The sequence below is a fragment of the Pelodiscus sinensis genome, chromosome 3 (genome assembly GCF_049634645.1).
Source record: "Pelodiscus sinensis isolate JC-2024 chromosome 3, ASM4963464v1, whole genome shotgun sequence".
NCBI lineage: Eukaryota > Metazoa > Chordata > Testudines > Trionychidae > Pelodiscus > Pelodiscus sinensis.
In genome coordinates this window covers 63,800,531-63,818,060 of record NC_134713.1, presented here as the reverse complement: position 1 = coordinate 63,818,060, position 17,530 = coordinate 63,800,531, and the positions used below count along the sequence as shown (strand labels likewise).

The following is a 17,530-nucleotide window of genomic DNA, read 5'->3' as shown; positions in this document are numbered from 1 at the left end:
TGTTTTTGTTTTCCAGGTGTTCATTGTACACATGGGTTTAATCGAACTGGTTTTCTTATCTGTGCCTTTTTGGTTGAGAAGTTGGATTGGAGGTAATTTTGCAAATTTAATTTAATTTTTGGGTACAAGGAAGGGATACAATTGGTAGTGTTTTCTCCAATGTTTTTCAGAATTGTTATTGCTCCATTGGCAGTTCGATTGTACTTGCAGCCTGTTTTAAGATTTTTATCTTTAAATGATTATATTTTTTTCACCGTTGAATACTGATTTTTTTGGTGGCATACCTAACACAGTACACTAAACTTGTCTGTATTTTCAATAGATGATGGTAATTGGAGAGGCATAGTTTTGAGCAGGTGACATTATTAACATTATTCCTGTCAAACTCTCTTGACAGTTCAGTCTATTTCAGTTAAGTTTTCAGGTATATTGTCAAATCTGGAGACCAACAATTATTCCTACAAGCTGTGTTTAAGTTTTCATGAGTTTATACAGGTTGCTTTCTTTCTTCCCTGTGCAGAGTACTGAAATAGATTGATATACTGCTTTTGATTGATTGCTTTACCATGTAGCATTATTGTAGATCTTTTGTTCATGGCATTAGATAAGCAAAGTAGCAGGAAAGTGACATGTATGCATACATCTGAAAGGAATCCCCAAAATACTGCGTTTATTATAGGATTTTTCAAACAAAAACTATATTGCTTGTGTAACCTACCTTTTGAGAATTTTCCAGAATTAGGATGCATATTTTGAAATAAGGGTGGGAGAAATGACCCTTGCCCCTGCAATAGTGGTGATCCACTTTAAATATCATTACTGCAATAAAAAAGTCTACAATTCTTGCCATGTTAGAGGATGACTTTTATTCAATGGTATTATTTAAATACAAGATTTTCTTCTGTCCTACTAGCCCTGATAGAAACCCTGTATCTAGAGTCAGGTCTACACTAAAAAGTTAGATTGACTCAGCTATGTTGTAGTCATGAGTATCATAGTTCAGCCACATGTAAACAGTGCTAGATTGATATAAGAGGTTTTCCATGTACCTAGTTACCATCTCTCAGGGATGTGGACTATCTAAACTGACAAGTGAACTCCTTCAGATGGCGTTGGAGGTGTCTACACTGAAGTGCCACAGTTATGCTGCTGTAGTGTCAAGTGCAGACAAGCTGTAGTATCTTGGCAATATCTTTCTACTACAGATTAAACTTCTCTAGTCTTGCAATCTTGGAACCCAACTGGTGCTGAACCAGAGAATTTGCTGAAGCACAGGAGGTCAGTATTGTCTAGCACAGTGGTTCCCAAGCTTTTTGGCATCATGCCCCCTTTTTGATTTTTGAGAAACCCTCATGCTCCCCCCCCCAAAATAGCAGCAAAACTTGGGGTGGGATTGACGGGGGTGTGTGGAACTAAGTTGCCTTGTGCCCCCCTCCCGGAATTTCTCCATGCCCCCCAGTTTGGGAACCTATGGTCTAGCAGCATCACCAACACTTCTACTGCTTACTGGGCAAGACTCATAATAAACATTTAGGGGGTAAAGTAGAGCTAATTAACAGCACAGAGCACTGAGAGGCAGGGCTGGTAGCTGTAAACAAACTTTGTAGGACTGTGGGGAAACTTGGCCACACCCATAAGTGGACATCTGCTAACTAAAATTATGCCAGACCACAGATGTTGCTAGACCAGATTGCTTCCTTTTTGTTACGACTGAGCATAAATCTTCTCTTAAAGGCTGGGATATGGGCAAAATTGGCTGCCTTTGATTGAGGAACCAAATTTTCCTGTTACGGTAGACACATGAAGTGAGGGGAGATGGATAGTCATGGGCTCCTTGAGCACCGATGGGCCAAGAAATCTAGAAGTTCAGCTGAACCTGGGAAGTGGCTATAGAGGTTAACATCTGATTAGTAGAGAGCTAGTGAGTCCTATGTCTTGATAGGTTGGGTACTTTCATGTCATTTAAATTGGTGGTCTCCAGCCTTTTTAAGCTCAAAATCATTTTTTGAATTTAAGTGCAATCCACGATCTACCACAAACCCAAATACCTTTGGCCTGCCTCCTGCCCTGCACATTTCATGCTTCCTTCCTCCCACATCCTCACTCATTTTCACCAGTTTGGGACAGGAGTTTGAGGTGCAAAGTGGTGCAGGTTCTAGTCTTGGGCCGAGGAATTCAGAATGTGGGAGTGGCTCTGAGCTGAGTCTGGGGCCGGAGGTTGAGGTGCAGGAGAGGGTTCAGGCTCTGGGAGGGAGTTTGGGTATAGAAGGGGCTCAAGACTGGTGCTAGTGAGGGTTCAGGACCGGGGCAAGGGTTCAGAATGCAGCCTCTGGCTGAGCACCGCTTACTGTATGGTGGTGCAGTGGTGCTAAGACAGGCTCACCCCTGCCCTGGCTCCCGAAAGGGGTCAGTATGTCCAGCAGCAGTTTCAGTGGGGAAGAGGGGGAAGGGGCAGGGGCGCCATGTGCTGCCCCTGTCTACAGGCATTGCCCCCACACTTCCCATTTGCTCTGATTACCACAGAGATTATTACTCCAGTCATGACAGGATAGGCATTTTAGAACTCATTACTCAAAGAATTGAATCATGAGAGAGAAAAAAATTATGAAATTCATAGGCCAATAAAAAACTTAAAATAACATACTTTGAAAGAGGTAAAAGAAGTAACAATAACAACACCACAAGCATGTGTTGTGTTGGGACATGAGCGTGATATTGTATTTGTGTGAGACTGATGATCACATACTGTGTGAGAGTTACAGATTAACACTATCCCTTTAAATATGCTGTGCATGTTCAGACAGAGGATCAGCTGCGAGCAAATTTCCTCCATTCCTAGCCCTGTCATGTTCCTCCTCTCTGTGGACACCCTGACATCAGCATTCCCCTCTTCAGCCTTTCCCACCCTGCATAGCAAGCAGGTGACTTCCGGGGCAACTGTAAGACTGGGGACGGAAACAGCATGGCAGTGGGGGAGTGGCAGTTGAAGTGCTGGTGTTTGATAGGCTCCCAACCAAACTAGTCAGGATCACCTGTGACGACGACATCTCAACCGAAGGAGCAGTGACCACTGGTATAAATGGTTTATACATCAGCATGTAATATTAGAACCACTGTAAGTCTTTTTTTGTTTTTGTCCTTTCCCCTGGAAGAAAATAGAAATTCTGGGTTGTCTATTTCAAAAAATAGTATCTCCTATGCAGCTGTATTTAATATTTTCTTTCTTTTGTGTGAAAAGTCTTGATTAACCAAGCCTTGGATTTTTTTTGTTTTGCTTTGTTTTTTGTTTTGGTAAATGGTCAATTTTTGTGTAACACGACCAATGGTCTCAAATGTAGCAGATAAAATAAAGCTACAGATAATCAGCAACATTAAAAGAATTGTCTGAAAGTTAACACACACCATATTAAGAAAAATCATGTTTGCTGCATTACCCATTTCTAGTAAAGTGGCACTGTTGTTTGCTGATGAAACAATGAGGTTTTCCCTATAGAAAATCTGTCCATCTTTACCCCTTAAGCACATGATGTAGGATAGTTACAGATGCACTGTGAATGCTGAGATGTGTTTTACAGCTTGTTTAAGAAAAGGTCATCCAGATTGAGAGCCCTCGAGCTAGTCTTTGGAAAATTTATTTGATGCTTTTTTCTCGCTTTTCCCCAAGACAGTTTAATTTCTGGAATGTGAAAACTGCCTTTCTTACCATGTTGGTCTTTGCTACCTGAAAACTGAGCTGTATTATCAGCTTTTGTTACTATTTTAAATACTATGTGTTTATAAGAGAATCATCTGCTTATGATCAATCGAGGACAAACTTACTGGAGGATGATTGGAATTTTTAAGCACTTGGAACATGGGCCTATCTCTTTTCCCTTTTTCTTCCTTCTCCCAAGTTAAGTTTGGGTCTCTCTGGCATTAATTAAAGGATTGCTAAGCAATTTAGATAAATTAGCAAGATAATTCCAATTTGTCTTGTGAAAAGAACAAAATGAGCTTTAAGATCTGTTTCATATCCTGTTTATCTCTAGCTTTAACTATCTTAGGTTCTTCTCTTTTGCCCATCATGTTAGCATCTGACTACCATTCAGTCTTGCAATTCGAAATAATAATTTTTCCTCAAAGTAGAACTAGACCTACTAGCTCTAGGGAAGGGCTTTTCCCCCACCTATTCTGGGAAACCTGTAGTTTGTTCTGTTTCCTGGCAGCTTGAACAGACACTCCGCAGACAATCTAACTTCCTACACTACATAGCAGAGAAAAACTTCTCAACTTCTTCCTTCTGACCTTATATTGTCTCCTTTTTACGTTTGCTTCATATTTCCTTTTTTCATAGGGGCATGTCTATACTTACCAGAAAATCGATGCTCTGGAGATGGATTGCCTGGTATTTGATTTGGCAGGTCTAGTATAGCCCCGCTATATTAAACATTCAGGGCAGCTCCCATCGGTGCCCAGTAGTACTCTTCCTTTTGTGAGGAGTAAGAGAAGCTAATGGGAGCATTTTGCATAGCTGGATTTGTTTACCTTAAGCCAGTCGTCTTGGTCTAGTGTAGACCAGGCCTGGGGAATTAATTTCTGGCTAGGTAGTGTTGTTTGTTCCGCAGTCTGTAGCTGCTCCCTTTGACCCATACCAAGATGTCAGAGGAGTCTTTCAAAAAGGCTTAAATGAAGTAATGCTGTCACTGTTCAAGTGATCTTTATTCTGTTCTATGTAGGCTTTTATTCCACACGCACATAACAGTATGAGTGCTTTCCATTAAATAAGATGAATAACATGGTTGTGGCCTGTCAGGATAAGGAACTTCTTATTTTGTGGACTTAGCCTCCAGTTTCTTCACATGCCCACATTTAAGCTTTTTTCTGTACAGAAATGGACGGCTCAATTGTGGCTCCAAAGAGGAACTACTAAAGGCTGATTTGAAGTACTTGGGCACTTCCCAGAGGAACAGAAATAGTATTTTAAGAAGAGAGCCATTCATAAACATTAATTGTCTTTACTCATCAGTGTATTCTGCCTTTGTTCTGGGCTCCTCCCCATTGACCTCCATAATATGTGTATTTTTCCTCTTCCTTTTCTGTAACAGCTGTGAGCACTAATAACTAGCAGCCCAAAAGGGAGCTGCTTGTCACTGGAAGGGCCCCAAAAGTACCTTTTAAGCTTACTTATCCATGAGAGTATATAAGAAGTTCTTATGTAATAACACAGGCTCTTGCACAAGGAGCAAGTTACCCACATGCTCTTATGTTTCAAATAGTAATGGATTGAATAATTCTTCAAGTGGTATCCCAATGAGTGCTCCACATGAGAGCATGGAAATGGCTGTGGTAATTTAGACCTATGATCCACCTTAGCCCAGTGTTCTATCTTTTGACAGTGGCCAGGATCAGATGTTTCAGAGGGAATGAATAAAACAGGGCAATTATTAAATGATCCATCCCATTATCTGCTGCTGGCTTATGGTAATCAAAGGCTTAGGGTCACCTAGAGCATGGGTTCTGTCCCTTATCTTGGCTAATACCATGTATATTCATATTCTTCATGAACTTATTCAATTCTTTTTTTGAACTTAGTTATATTTTTGTCCTTTAACACTGCTGGCAATGAGTTTCACAGGTTAACAGTGTTAAGAAATACTTCCTTACGTTTGTTTTAAAACGTCCTTGCACCCATGCATTCTTGTTCAGAGATTTTTGTCAGCAGTGTTTCTGGATCTTCTCCTGTGCCCTTGATATTCTCATACCCCTGTGCAACAGTATATTGGGGGGAGGGAGTAGATCTGTCACAACTCTTAATTCCTTAACTGCCTTTAGCTTGCGAGAGAACTTAGCTAGCCATGTTCTTTATTTCTTAGATATCATCTTAGTAGTTCTCATTTTATATTTTACATTTATTTAGCGCAGCTTTGTGCTTTTGGCTGAGGGAGTTCCCCTTTGTCTCATCTTTCACTTACCTGATCTCGGTTTCTTTTTGTGGTTATGGGGGCTAAATCTATGGCCTAAAGAAGTGGTTCCCAAACTTTTCGGCATCATACCCCCTTTTTGATTTTTGAGAAACCTTCACACCAGCCCGCCCGCCCCCCATAGCAGCAAAACTTGGTGAACCAAAAAAACCCAAAAAACTAAACAAACAAAAAAAAGGAACTGACTGGGCCCAAAAAACCAAAAATAGCAGCAAAACTTTGCGGGGGGGAGGGGGAAGAAGAGGGGCTGGGTTGCCTCATGCCCCTCCCTGGAATTTCTTCATGCCCCCCCAGTTTGGGAACCCATGCCTAGAGTAACAGTGAATCTGAATAACTCCCTCTTGTATTAGATTTGATTACCCAGAGAGCCCAGGCAACCATCATTGTCACAGTGATAAGCAAAGATGCTGGGGACTCTTTAGAACCGTGGTCACCAACCAGTAGATCACGATCTACCAGTAGATCTGAGGGGCTCTAAGAGTAGCTCTTGAGCCCTCTCTGAACTGCACACCTGCGCAGTACATTTACATTACATTTCCTCATTTGAGGAGCAGCTACTCACCGAGCAACAACACAGATGAGTAGATGCAAGGAATGGTGGGAGCTGGGAGGTCAGGAGGGCTGAAACACCCCAGCCAGCTGACTGTGGCTTTCAGCTGAAAGAGGCTGCCCCGCGCTTCAGCTGATCGGCGGCTTCTCCTCTGCACCTGCCCACGTGGAGCTTGGTGCACCCTGGCTGAGCGCCATGGCCAGCTGGCCGGGCAGCCGCTTCTCTTCGCTCCAGCCTGTCTGCCCTGCGGTCAGTCCGGAGGGAGCGCGGGTCGGAGGCTTCCCTCCGTGACTGGTGTAGGGAACTCCCTGCCCCCAATCTTGTTCCCTCTACTCTGTCCCAAACCTGTATCCTGCCCTCCTGGCCCCCTGTTCTCTCTCCCTTGTCACCCCACCCCACTGCAGAAACCTGCCCTCCCTCTGCAGAAACTTGTCCCCTAGAACACTGCCCCACCTGCAGAAACCAGTTCCCTCTGGCACCCTGTCTCCTACTGCAGAAACCTGTCCCCCTACTCCCCTCTGCAGAAACCTGTCCCCCCCCCCTCCAGCACCCTGTTCCCTGCTGCAGAAACCTGTCCTGGCACCCTGCCCCCTCTCCCCTGCCCCCACTGGCACCCTGTTCCCTGCCCCAGAACCCACTAGCACCCTTCCCCAGTACTGTGTCCCCTGCTCCCAAATGACTTTTCTATGGGTCAGTGACCCCTGACTCAAGGCAGGTTCCCTGCCATTCTCATAAATAAAGACAATGCAGAAACTTTTTGTGTTTCTGAAGCCTGGCCAACAAACCCCCAATTGGGGCCAAGCCCCCATCTGGCTACAACCACTCCTGCATTTCCCCTTCTCCAGACCCTAGATCTGAGCTTATCAAACACTGGAACCCCCTGCCCTGAGCCCTCACAAAGCCCAACCCAAATTCCTGCACCCTCACATCCATAAGCCTGTGGCTTGCTTAGTATCCCAACACTGCCTGGCCTGGAGCCCCCTCCCTGAGCCAGCATCCCCTTCTCCACCTCCTCTTGCATCCAGATTTCCTCCCAGAGCTTGCACCTCTCACCCCTTCCCACACCCAAATCCCTCATTCCCACCGCTGAGCCTATACATGCTGTCTCAACGCAGCAAGGGTCCAGCTAGACTGCAGGAGTTTTTCAGGATTCTGGAGATATCCCAGAAAAACTCTTCTCCATCCAGGGTTGCTTTTGTTCTTCCGCTTTTTTAGTGGAAGAGCAAACAGGCTCTTTGGTTAGCCCTATATTCCTCTTTCCACAAGGAATAAGGGGGCTTCCAAAAGAAGGGGTTTTTTTTTTTCTGACATTTGGTCCAGTCTAGACAGGCCAAATGTTGGAATAACCTCTTCCTACAGAATAATTTTTTTTTTAAAGCAGCAGTATAAGGATTGGAAATAGCAAGTGATGGAGAGGAGGAGAATAGAGAAGGCAGGGCTTCAAGGAAGGGTCGAGGCAGTAGATCTTGGCTTGGTCTGTCATTTTAAAAAGTCATCTTGGGTGTAAAAAGGTTGGAGACCACTGCTTTAGAAACATACAAATCCTCAAAAAAGAAGAGATTCCATTCTCCAAAATGGTATAAAAAGGTGAAAGTCAACTTTTTGGTCTCAAGAAACTTCATTTCAGGACATGGCTACTGGTGGGTGCTCATTTTCCTCTTACTGAGACCCCATCACTGGGTAAGAAAACAACGCTGTGTACCAAGTCCATCTGTTAAACAACCTATAGCAGCCCAGTACTGGCATCAAATTCAGTGCATCTAAAGCCAAGCTGAAATAATTGTTGGTACCATCTTGTGTGGTTACCTAAGAAGAATGCATGGTTCGCATTTTGGTACTGACTTAAGTACCCTACCCTCTGTCTTCTTCCCCGTTACGTTGCAGTGCTTGTCCCACATTAAACTCTTGAAGAGGAATTTCCAGCTGTTGTCCACATGTCCTTCAGTACTGTCACCCCAAATAACAAAATCCTGACATTCAGTACAAAAGCAGTTACTAGGCCCTCTTTGACCCCTGCTACTGACTTCATCATTGATACCTCTTGTCCTCCGAAGGACGTGGGTGTTGATACTTCATCAGATTCTGAGATGTCTGTTAATGCTGCCCTTTTGGCTCTAGCGTATGTGGTGTGGCAAACTTGTAGCTAACATACCTCTTATGTGTAAATGGGCTGACAAAAATACTGTCCCCCACTCAGAGGCTCGGAGTGTTTATTTTCTCTCTCTCTCTTTATTTATCTCTTTGATTGTTAAAGCCATTAATGAATGAAAATGGGCAACACTGAGTCCCGCTCAACATCAGCTGACAAGGAGCTGACATAGCTGGATCTTCTGGGCCTCAGATGTTTCCCAGCTGATTTGCAGTTCAGAGTAGCTAGTTCTCAAGCTCTGATGGCAATGCATGATTTTACAAATTATTTAAGTTTTCTGATTTTTGTTTTAAACTAAACACATGCCACAGGACCAGAGGGGGGAATTTTAAACACTCATAACAGAAAGCCAGGCCATCACCAAACTCTCTTAGGACCTTGCTCAGTGCTGCCAGTGCAGCTGCACATTACATCTCTGTGTGGCAGTAGTTGTGCACGGAGTTTCTTGGCTGCAGACCCCTGGCCTGCCCTCCAGGTAAGGATCTCTCCTTTGAGGAGCACAAATTGTTCAATAGTGCCACAGACAGGTCTTTTCATTCTTTTAAAGACTCTCAAGACAACACTAGGATCTCTGGGCATCTGTATACCTGTGACAAAGAAGACACATTAGATTGCAAATAACGACTGGCTGAACCTTTCAGGAAGGAACCCAGATTGACTAACAAACAGCCATCTGCCACAGTGACTTTCCTAGTCAGTGACATCCTCAAAATGACTATGGTGACATGGTCAAAGGCTGTGAACTATCTCCCTCTCTGGAGCTTACGCTGCACCAATCCTCTCTCTGCCCTTATGGAGATTGTGTCGCCCATTTTCTGCCTTCTATCACTTTGGATAGATGGATTCTGGATGTGACTTTTATAGGCTAGTCCACTAAGTCCAGCCACCCCCTCACTGTTTTCCACATTATTTCTTTTGGAGGACCATTCTCATGAGGGTTTCTTGAGACAGAATCTTTTGTAACCCCAATTAATGGCAGTAAAGCCTGTTCCACTGGTCTTCATTGGGAAAGGGTTCCATTCCTGGTACTACCTGGTCCCCAAGAAAAAATGTGGATGAGTGGGAAGGGGCGAGGTGGGCACTGTTGCTGGACCTTGGAACTTTAAACACCTTCACCCACTCTTGACTATTCAGAATGGTAATTCTAGCAGTGATAATTCTTTCCCTATATCGGGGTGATTAATTTGTCTTCCTTGACCTTCAGGATGCTTATTTTTTTTATAGCCATGTACCCCGTCTACAGATGTTTCCTATGTTTTGTAATTGACAGGGACTGCTACTGGTATTGCATTCTATCCTTTGTCCTCTCAACTTTCTCAAGGGTCTTTCCCAAAATTTTCTTGGCCATTGTACCCCATTTTCACCAAATGGTGGGAGTTATCTATCCATACCTGGATGATTAGATCCTGAAAGGTCACTCATTTCTCAAGGTACAGAGAGCAACCAGGAAGGTTCTGTCTCTTTTCTACTCCCTGTGCTGCTGCCTCAGTTCAGAATAGGGATGTAAGTGATGAGTTGATTGCTCGATAAACATATGCTTATCCGGTAGTTGCTCGACTAGTCACCCCCCCACCCTCTTGCTGCTTCTTTCGGAGAGAGGCAAGAAAGGGAGGGGGAGCAGGAGCTGGTACTGAAGGGAGCTGGCTTAAAAGCTGGTTTCCCCCCAGCACCATCTCTGCGGAGGGAGGAGGGAAGGGGAAGTAGAGACACAGTAGGGAAATGGCATGAGCAGGGACTGAAGCAGTCTCCGCTCCTGCCGGTCTGACTGCTGTGCCTCTCCTTTTGAAATGTAGCAAGTGGCCCATGAGGGCTCTTGCTACATTTCAAAGGGAGAAATGGAACTCCAGGCAAGCGGTGACTGCTTGAGTCCCCGTTGCTCTTCTGCCTTTTAAATGTAGTAAGAGCCATGGATGGCTCTTACTACATTTAAAAGGCAGAGGCACAGTGGTGATAGTGAGTGCCCCATCCCACCCTTTATTGACTAATCAAGTAGTCAATGGAAATTCCATTAACTACTCAATTAATTGATTAATCAAAATTTAACATCCCTGGTTCAGAAAAGTCTGTACTCACACCTGCACATCATGTAGCATTTAGTAGGACTGTTCTGCACTCTACCGCTTCCAGAACATACTCCTCTATAACAGGTTTTCCACAGTGTCCAGATTCATTTCAGCAATACAACAGAACTCACAAATCACAGCAAGGGCTTGCCTGCAACTCTGGGGCCACATGGATGCTGGTATGTGTGTGACTTCCTTTAGGAAGACTACAGTCCTGAGGTTTTTGAGTCTGGACAAGAAGAGCTTATACCTCCAACAATAACAGACCAAGTTGAAGTCTATACCTCAATCAAAATCTATACCTAAATTAGCAGAAAGATCCACAAAAGGCATATGTGGGTGTTCCATTTTCGTAGCCTCCTCCCACAGGAATCATAGCCATAGACACCATCCTGGTAGGCTGGGTGTGCATTTTCAGCACTTCACAGCTTAAATCAATTGGACTCATAGGAGACAATAGACCCCAAAGTAGTTTAAATTTGCTAACACTTGTTTTCCAACATTGGGGCTATCTGATGGATAACAGAAAAAATATGTATATTATCAATTGGGAAGGGGGAGTATGAGCTAAATCCTAACATGCTGAGTCAGTAAAATTATGGAACTGGTGCCTCATTCTCTGTGGTTTGTCATCGAGGACTGCAGATCATAGTGACAGACTCCCTTATCAGGTATTTCAGCCTGAAAATAATATAGATTTGTCCTACTGGGGGTTATCCAGAGACAGATTTTAGTGACACTATCCAGCATGAATTGTAGACAGTTTTGTTTGCGGTCAGGGCACTGCTGCAACTCAATGGGTTATCCTAGTTATCCTTGGCCCTGTGTATTGGTATACGTTTATTCCACTATACCATTTGCTTAGTCTTGCACAGATTGAAACAGAGTAAATTAGCCATTCTCGTGGCACTGCTGGAGCTGAGGGAGACATGGCTTTCTGAGTTTGCATGTCTGAGCAACTGCTTCTCCATCTCTGCCTGATTGCGCATTTCCTCACCATAACCCACCCCAGCTTATTGAGGTTTCCCCTGAAGGCATGGCTACAAGATAGTTCATTGTTATAGAAGATGATCGCTCTCTGGAGGTACTTCTCAAAGTGGAAAACCTACCTACAGATAGGGAAATGTTTTCATCTGGTGCATCTGTCAATGTATATCTCCTCCCAAGTCTTGTCTGACACATTCTCAGTTGCCTGCTAAATCTGAAGACCATTTGATTATTGCTCAGCTCAATTAAGATTCATGGCCCTATTGAGAGATTTTCAGTCTTTATGAATTCAACCACTATGAGGTTTATTAAGAGGGCTATCAACCTTTTTCCTCCTGTGAAAGAACCTACTTATTTAGTCATAATGTATTGAAGAAGCCTCCATTTGACTTTATGGGGGCTTATTCCCTCTTTCATTGGTTCCTCAGGACCTTCTTCTTCGTAGCCATTATTTCAGCTAGGAAGGTAGGGGAGCTAGGAGCATCCTGAGGGTTGACCAACTGTATACAGAGTATAATCATGAGAAGGTCACACTACGTCCATGCCTGCACTTCCACTGCAGTGTTTCTTCAGAGTTCCACATAAATCAGGAGATTCACCTACTGTCCTTTTACCCCAGGCCTTTGCTCTTTCGGCGAAGAAATGAGACCTAAGAAAAAGACATCTGATCTCCACCTGAAGGCTGTTTAGATGGGTTGCAGGATGCACCATAATCTGTTGTTAAGCCTCAGGAGTTTGTCTCCTTCCTTTTGATGGCTCATTACAACAGGGTTCAATCTGCCTCTGGTGCTTCTGGAAAGCATACCTATCTCAGATGTCTGCAGGTCAGCACTTGACCTTTGGAGCGCACACTTTCTAAGTACTTTCTCTGTACTCATGGCTGCTTTCAGAGTTGACGTGGCTTTTGGTGATACTAGTCTAAGGTCAGTAATTAATCTAACTCTTCTCCATAATTGAGGTACTACTCAAGAATCTCCTCAAGGAAAGCAACAGTAGGAGAGATTATGCTTCACTGCCATTCTTTTTCTACTCTGCTTTCCAATTTTCTAACAAGATTTCATAGTTGAGAAGGGACTGGAGCAATGGAGGGTCCACACCCGCCTTCCCTTCTCAATACTACTCTACCAGAAAACAAAGATATCTAGAATGCAGATAGTGTTCCCTCTAAGCTGTGACACAGCACAGCTTCACAGTCAGAGGCTAAGGGCTTCATGCAGGGAGCTGATTGGGCGGGGCTGATTTAATCACCTGCGAAGCTGTGCTCCTGGCAGCTTAGAGGGAAATCTGGATGGAGATGCAGGCCAGCAGATGCTGCTGTTTGAAAATATCGAATCAAAAGTGAGTGTTCACTCACACATCCTGAAATGGATCACCCAGAGGGACACACATCTTAAAGAACTCCAGTTACTGTTCAAGGTTAGTAAGCTTTTCTTCTGTAAGCATCTCAAGGGTTTCTGAATTCTTGATAATGGAGTGATTTTTTTTTTTGAATTTTTAGGGGAAACTGACAGTCACAAAGAACATTATTAATTTGTTAGATCTATCTTGTTAACATCCAGAAATAATTCATTCTCAATTTCTTTTTGCCAGTATTGAAGCAGCAGTGGCTACTTTTGCTCAAGCCAGACCACCAGGTATCTACAAAAGTGACTATTTGAAAGAGCTCTTCCGTCGATATGGAGATGTAGATGATGCACCACCACCTCCTGAGCTGCCTGAATGGTGCTTTGATGAAGATGATGAAGAGGAAGAGGATGAGGAAGATGTTAAAACAGGAGGTCAAGAATCAGAACCTGGGTCTTCAAGTTCAACTTTTGGCAAAAGGAGAAAAGAACAACTAAAACTGGTAATGTTGTCCAAAAGGTTAACATTTTGCTTTATAAACTGACTTTGGTGAATTCTTAATCACTAAATGTTACATGATGTATGACAGAAATTCCAGCTGTTGTCAGTGAGGTACTGATAGCACTGTTTAGAGCCAGGCATAACATGAGTTGGTAGAAAGCAAGATTCTTAATTCTTGTATAATGTTTTTTACCTTAACTTTCAATCTGTCTGCTATTCCTGAGCAGAGATTTGTTCATATAAAATTGTAACAAGATTATTTGATGGGTTCCTGATAGGAACAAATGATTTGTTGAGAATGGGTAGAGACTAATGTATTCTTTTCATTTGTGAGTAAAATTTTCAGAGGTGTAAACCAAACCTTGCTGATAGATGCATATAACTTTCATTGATCCTTTCAACCCAACCAAGCAGTTGAAATTCAAACTTTTTTTTTTTAATTAGAGTTTAATTTTCACATACATTCCAGGTAGAGCTTCTGAGGATTATTCTGGCAAGCAGTACTGTCAACAGAAAAGGAAAAAAACCCCAAAATCAAAAAAAGCAAATTAAAATTAAAAGCTGTGAGAAATTGTCTAAGTAGACTAAAGCAGTTATAGAAAATAGTTATACAAGATTGATCAATTACTGTGACCATCTCACAGATCTGAAATAGGCATACATAACTATATAATATACTATTTATCATAGCTGTAAATAACTAGGGTTGCCAGATGTTTTCAACAGAAATACCGGACACACTTGACATTGCATGACAATCTACATTACATCTTATTTAGAAAATACCGGCCATTTATATTTTCTTATTTATATTTTCTCAATTTGTTTCCTGAACAGAAAGCTCAAATACTGGACTGTCCGGTTCAAAACCACATACCTACAACCCTATACATAACATAATGTAGAAAATAATAATCCTAGTTAGAGTAGGAAAAATATGGTTTTGTTGTGCCTTATTCTTACTAAGCTTTAGCTTTTTGTAAGACATGTTGATATAGCTGAGTTGAAAAAATCGTTGACTGCATAGTTATGTACAATTTTATCTACATAGTGAAGTATTATTATCTAACTGAGGTGCTGAGAGGTTTGGGTATTTATAATTAAATTCTCACATGAAATGTGCCACAAGTGCATTATTACTCTTCATATTACTAATGGAAGCATAGCTGTTGATTGGGGTGAACGGTTAGGCTGGGTAAGGAGCTAGCTTGAAAAGAATATAGAATCTGATCCAAAGCAGTAAACGCAAAAACTTAAGCGTAGTCTATTAACTGGCATAGCAGAATAGTTAAAACACTAAAATTAATAAACGTTCAAAGTGTTTTAAGAGAAATAGTCCCTTATGTCTAGTCTTCCTTTAAAGATGTACAGGAGAATTTTGTCTCTTCAGGCTTCAGTGGCAAGGTTTTCTATTCTCCCTTCAGGTAATCAAAAAAAGATGTAGACAGGCTACTGGGCTAGATGGACCTTTGGTCTGACCCAGTACAGCCATTCTTATGTTCATCAATGACACATTTGAAATCTGATTTCAGCAAGAGACATTGCTGGGTATTTTGTAGATAATGCAAAAATTATACTCCCAAACCATTTTTACAGCCTGAGTTTGGTACATCAAATTGATGAGCATTTGACACAGAAATAGAAGCCTCATAAGTGAATTCTCAAACTACATGGGCGTGCTGCAGCTGATCCTAATACTCTCGGGTACAGATAGAGAATGGGTGGGACATACTGCATGCTATACCTAAAAATTAAAACCGTGTGGGTATGATCGGTTGGCTGGCCATTTTTTAAAATTTTATAGCAGACACCTGCCTGCATCAACGAATATATGTTGGGCAGAATAAAAGTTTAGCTGAAGCAAAGTTTAGCTGAAGTTTAGCTGAAGCAAAGGATGTTAAATTGTGGGTAATTGATTAATTGAATAGTCAATGCATTTTGCATCGATTATTCGACTGGTTGATAGGTCATTTCCGCCTTTGAAGTGTAGAAACAGCCCTGGAGCTGTTGCTGCACTTGAAAGGTTAAAGCACCACATGGCGTCTGGGGTCAGGTGAGGGCTCCCCCGCTGACTCTATGCTCTGTGTGGTGCTGCTGGTTTGAAACGCAGCAGGAGCCCAGAGTTAGGCTCCCCACAGCGTTTCAAAGTGGTAGTGCTGTCTGGAGCCTGGGATCAGCTGGGAACTCCCAGCTGACCCCGGGCTCTGTGTGGCACTGCCGCTTTGAAACACTGTCACAGGAGCCTGATATCAGGCTCCTAGTGGCATTTCAAAGCGGCAGCGCCAAGTAGAGCCTGGGATCAGCTGGAGAATCCCCAGCTCATCCTGGGCTCCATACAGCTCTGCCACTTTGAAATGCTGCTAGGAGCTTGACCCTGGGCTCCCACAGTGTTTCAAAGCGACAGCACTGCACGGAGTCTGACGCTGGGCTCCCCTCGGTGTTTCGAAAAGGCAGCACCACATGGAGCTTGGGGTCAGCGGGGGAGTCCCCAGCTGACTCTGGGTTCCACATGGCACTGCTGCATTGAAATGTCAGGAGAAGCCTGACGCTGGGCTCCTGCGGCACTGTTTCAAAGCGGGAGCACCGTATGAAACCCAGGGTCTGCTCCACGCAGTGCTTCTGCTTTGAAGTATCTCCTCCTTTCCCTCCCCCCTTACTGCCTCTTTCTGACAGCAAAGGCAGCAAAGGGAGGTCAGGAGGAACTAGTCAACAAGCTTCTTGACTGTCCGATAAGTATTTGCTTATCGGATAGTCGATTAGTTCTTCACATTGCTAGCTGAAGCATGCTCTGCTTCATGAGCAGTTCTAGAAAAGAAAATTGCTTTTTCAGTGGCCACCCATATCCTTATTATTTGCCAAGGAATATGATCTGTTGTATTTTACATAGGGGACATCCTATGAATTTTCTTTGGCATCATATATGTCAGAGAACATGTAGTTCTTTCAAGGTAAATGATTGGAATTAATTGGTTGCAAACCACTGTCCTGGAAAAACAATGTACTGTTGCAGGCTGCATATTCAGCTCTCTGTTATATATGTATGGATCCGCTCCCTGGTCTCCGGGGCCCTCTCCCTGGTCTCCAGCAGACCAGAGTGGGGAAGCAAAGCGGCGGAGCACGCGGGCAGCGGACAGCCCAGACGCGTCTGGGCTGTCCGCTGCCCGCGTGCTCCGCCGCTTTGCTCTGCTTTGCTCCCCGTCCCCCTGGTCTGCAGACCAGAAGGACGGGGAGCAAAGCGGCGGAACATGCGGGCAGCAGACAGCCCAGATGCACGTCTGGGCTGTCTGCTGCCCGCGTGTTCCGCCGCTTTGCTCCCCGTCCTTCTGGTCTGCAGACCAGGGGGACGGGGAGCAAAGCAGAGCAAAGCCGCGGAGTCCGAGGGCAGCAGGACAGCCACGGCGCATCTGGGCTGTCCCGCTGCCCCCGTGCTCCGCGGCTTTGCTCCAGACGCCTGTGGTACAGCAGCTGGGGCGCTGCTGGTTGGTCCTGTAGCACCGCTCTGGGCGCTACTGGACCAATTGCCCCAGGCGTCCTGATTCAGCCACTGCTGGTCAGTTTCAGCAGCGGCTGAATCAGGACGCCTGGGGCAGAGCAGCTTGGGTGCTGCTGGGTTGGTCCAGTAGCGCCGAGGAGCGGCGGCACTACTGGACCAACCCAGCAGCACCCCAGCTGCTCTGCCCCAGGCATCCCCAAGTCAGCTGCTGCTGAAACTGACCAGTGGCTGACTACAGGAAGCCCCTGCCCCGGGCTTCCTGGAATCAGCCGCTGATCAGTTTCAGCAGCAGCTGACTTGGGGATGCCTGGGGTTCTTAAGTTGAATCTGTATGTAAGTCTGAACTGGCATCCAGATTCAGCCGCTGTTGAAACTGATCAGTTTCAGTAGCGGCTGAATCTGGACGCCAGTTCCGACTTGCATACAGATTCAACTTAAGAACAAACCTACAGTCCCTATCTTGTACGTAACCCGGGGACTGCC

General features: G+C 44.1%; 1 protein-coding gene across 5 annotated transcripts in view; it reads left to right on the top strand.

Annotated features, from left to right (window-relative positions):
- RNGTT (RNA guanylyltransferase and 5'-phosphatase) overlaps positions 1–17,530 on the top strand; it is a 431,251-nt gene that overhangs the window by 33,693 nt on the left and 380,028 nt on the right. For all 5 annotated transcript variants that reach the window (XM_075923868.1, XM_075923870.1, XM_075923869.1 and 2 more), the window contains 2 exons: positions 17–92; positions 13,300–13,555. In XM_075923868.1, coding sequence (XP_075779983.1) covers positions 17–92; positions 13,300–13,555 — 332 coding nt within the window. The remainder of the gene's footprint in view (positions 1–16; positions 93–13,299; positions 13,556–17,530) is intronic.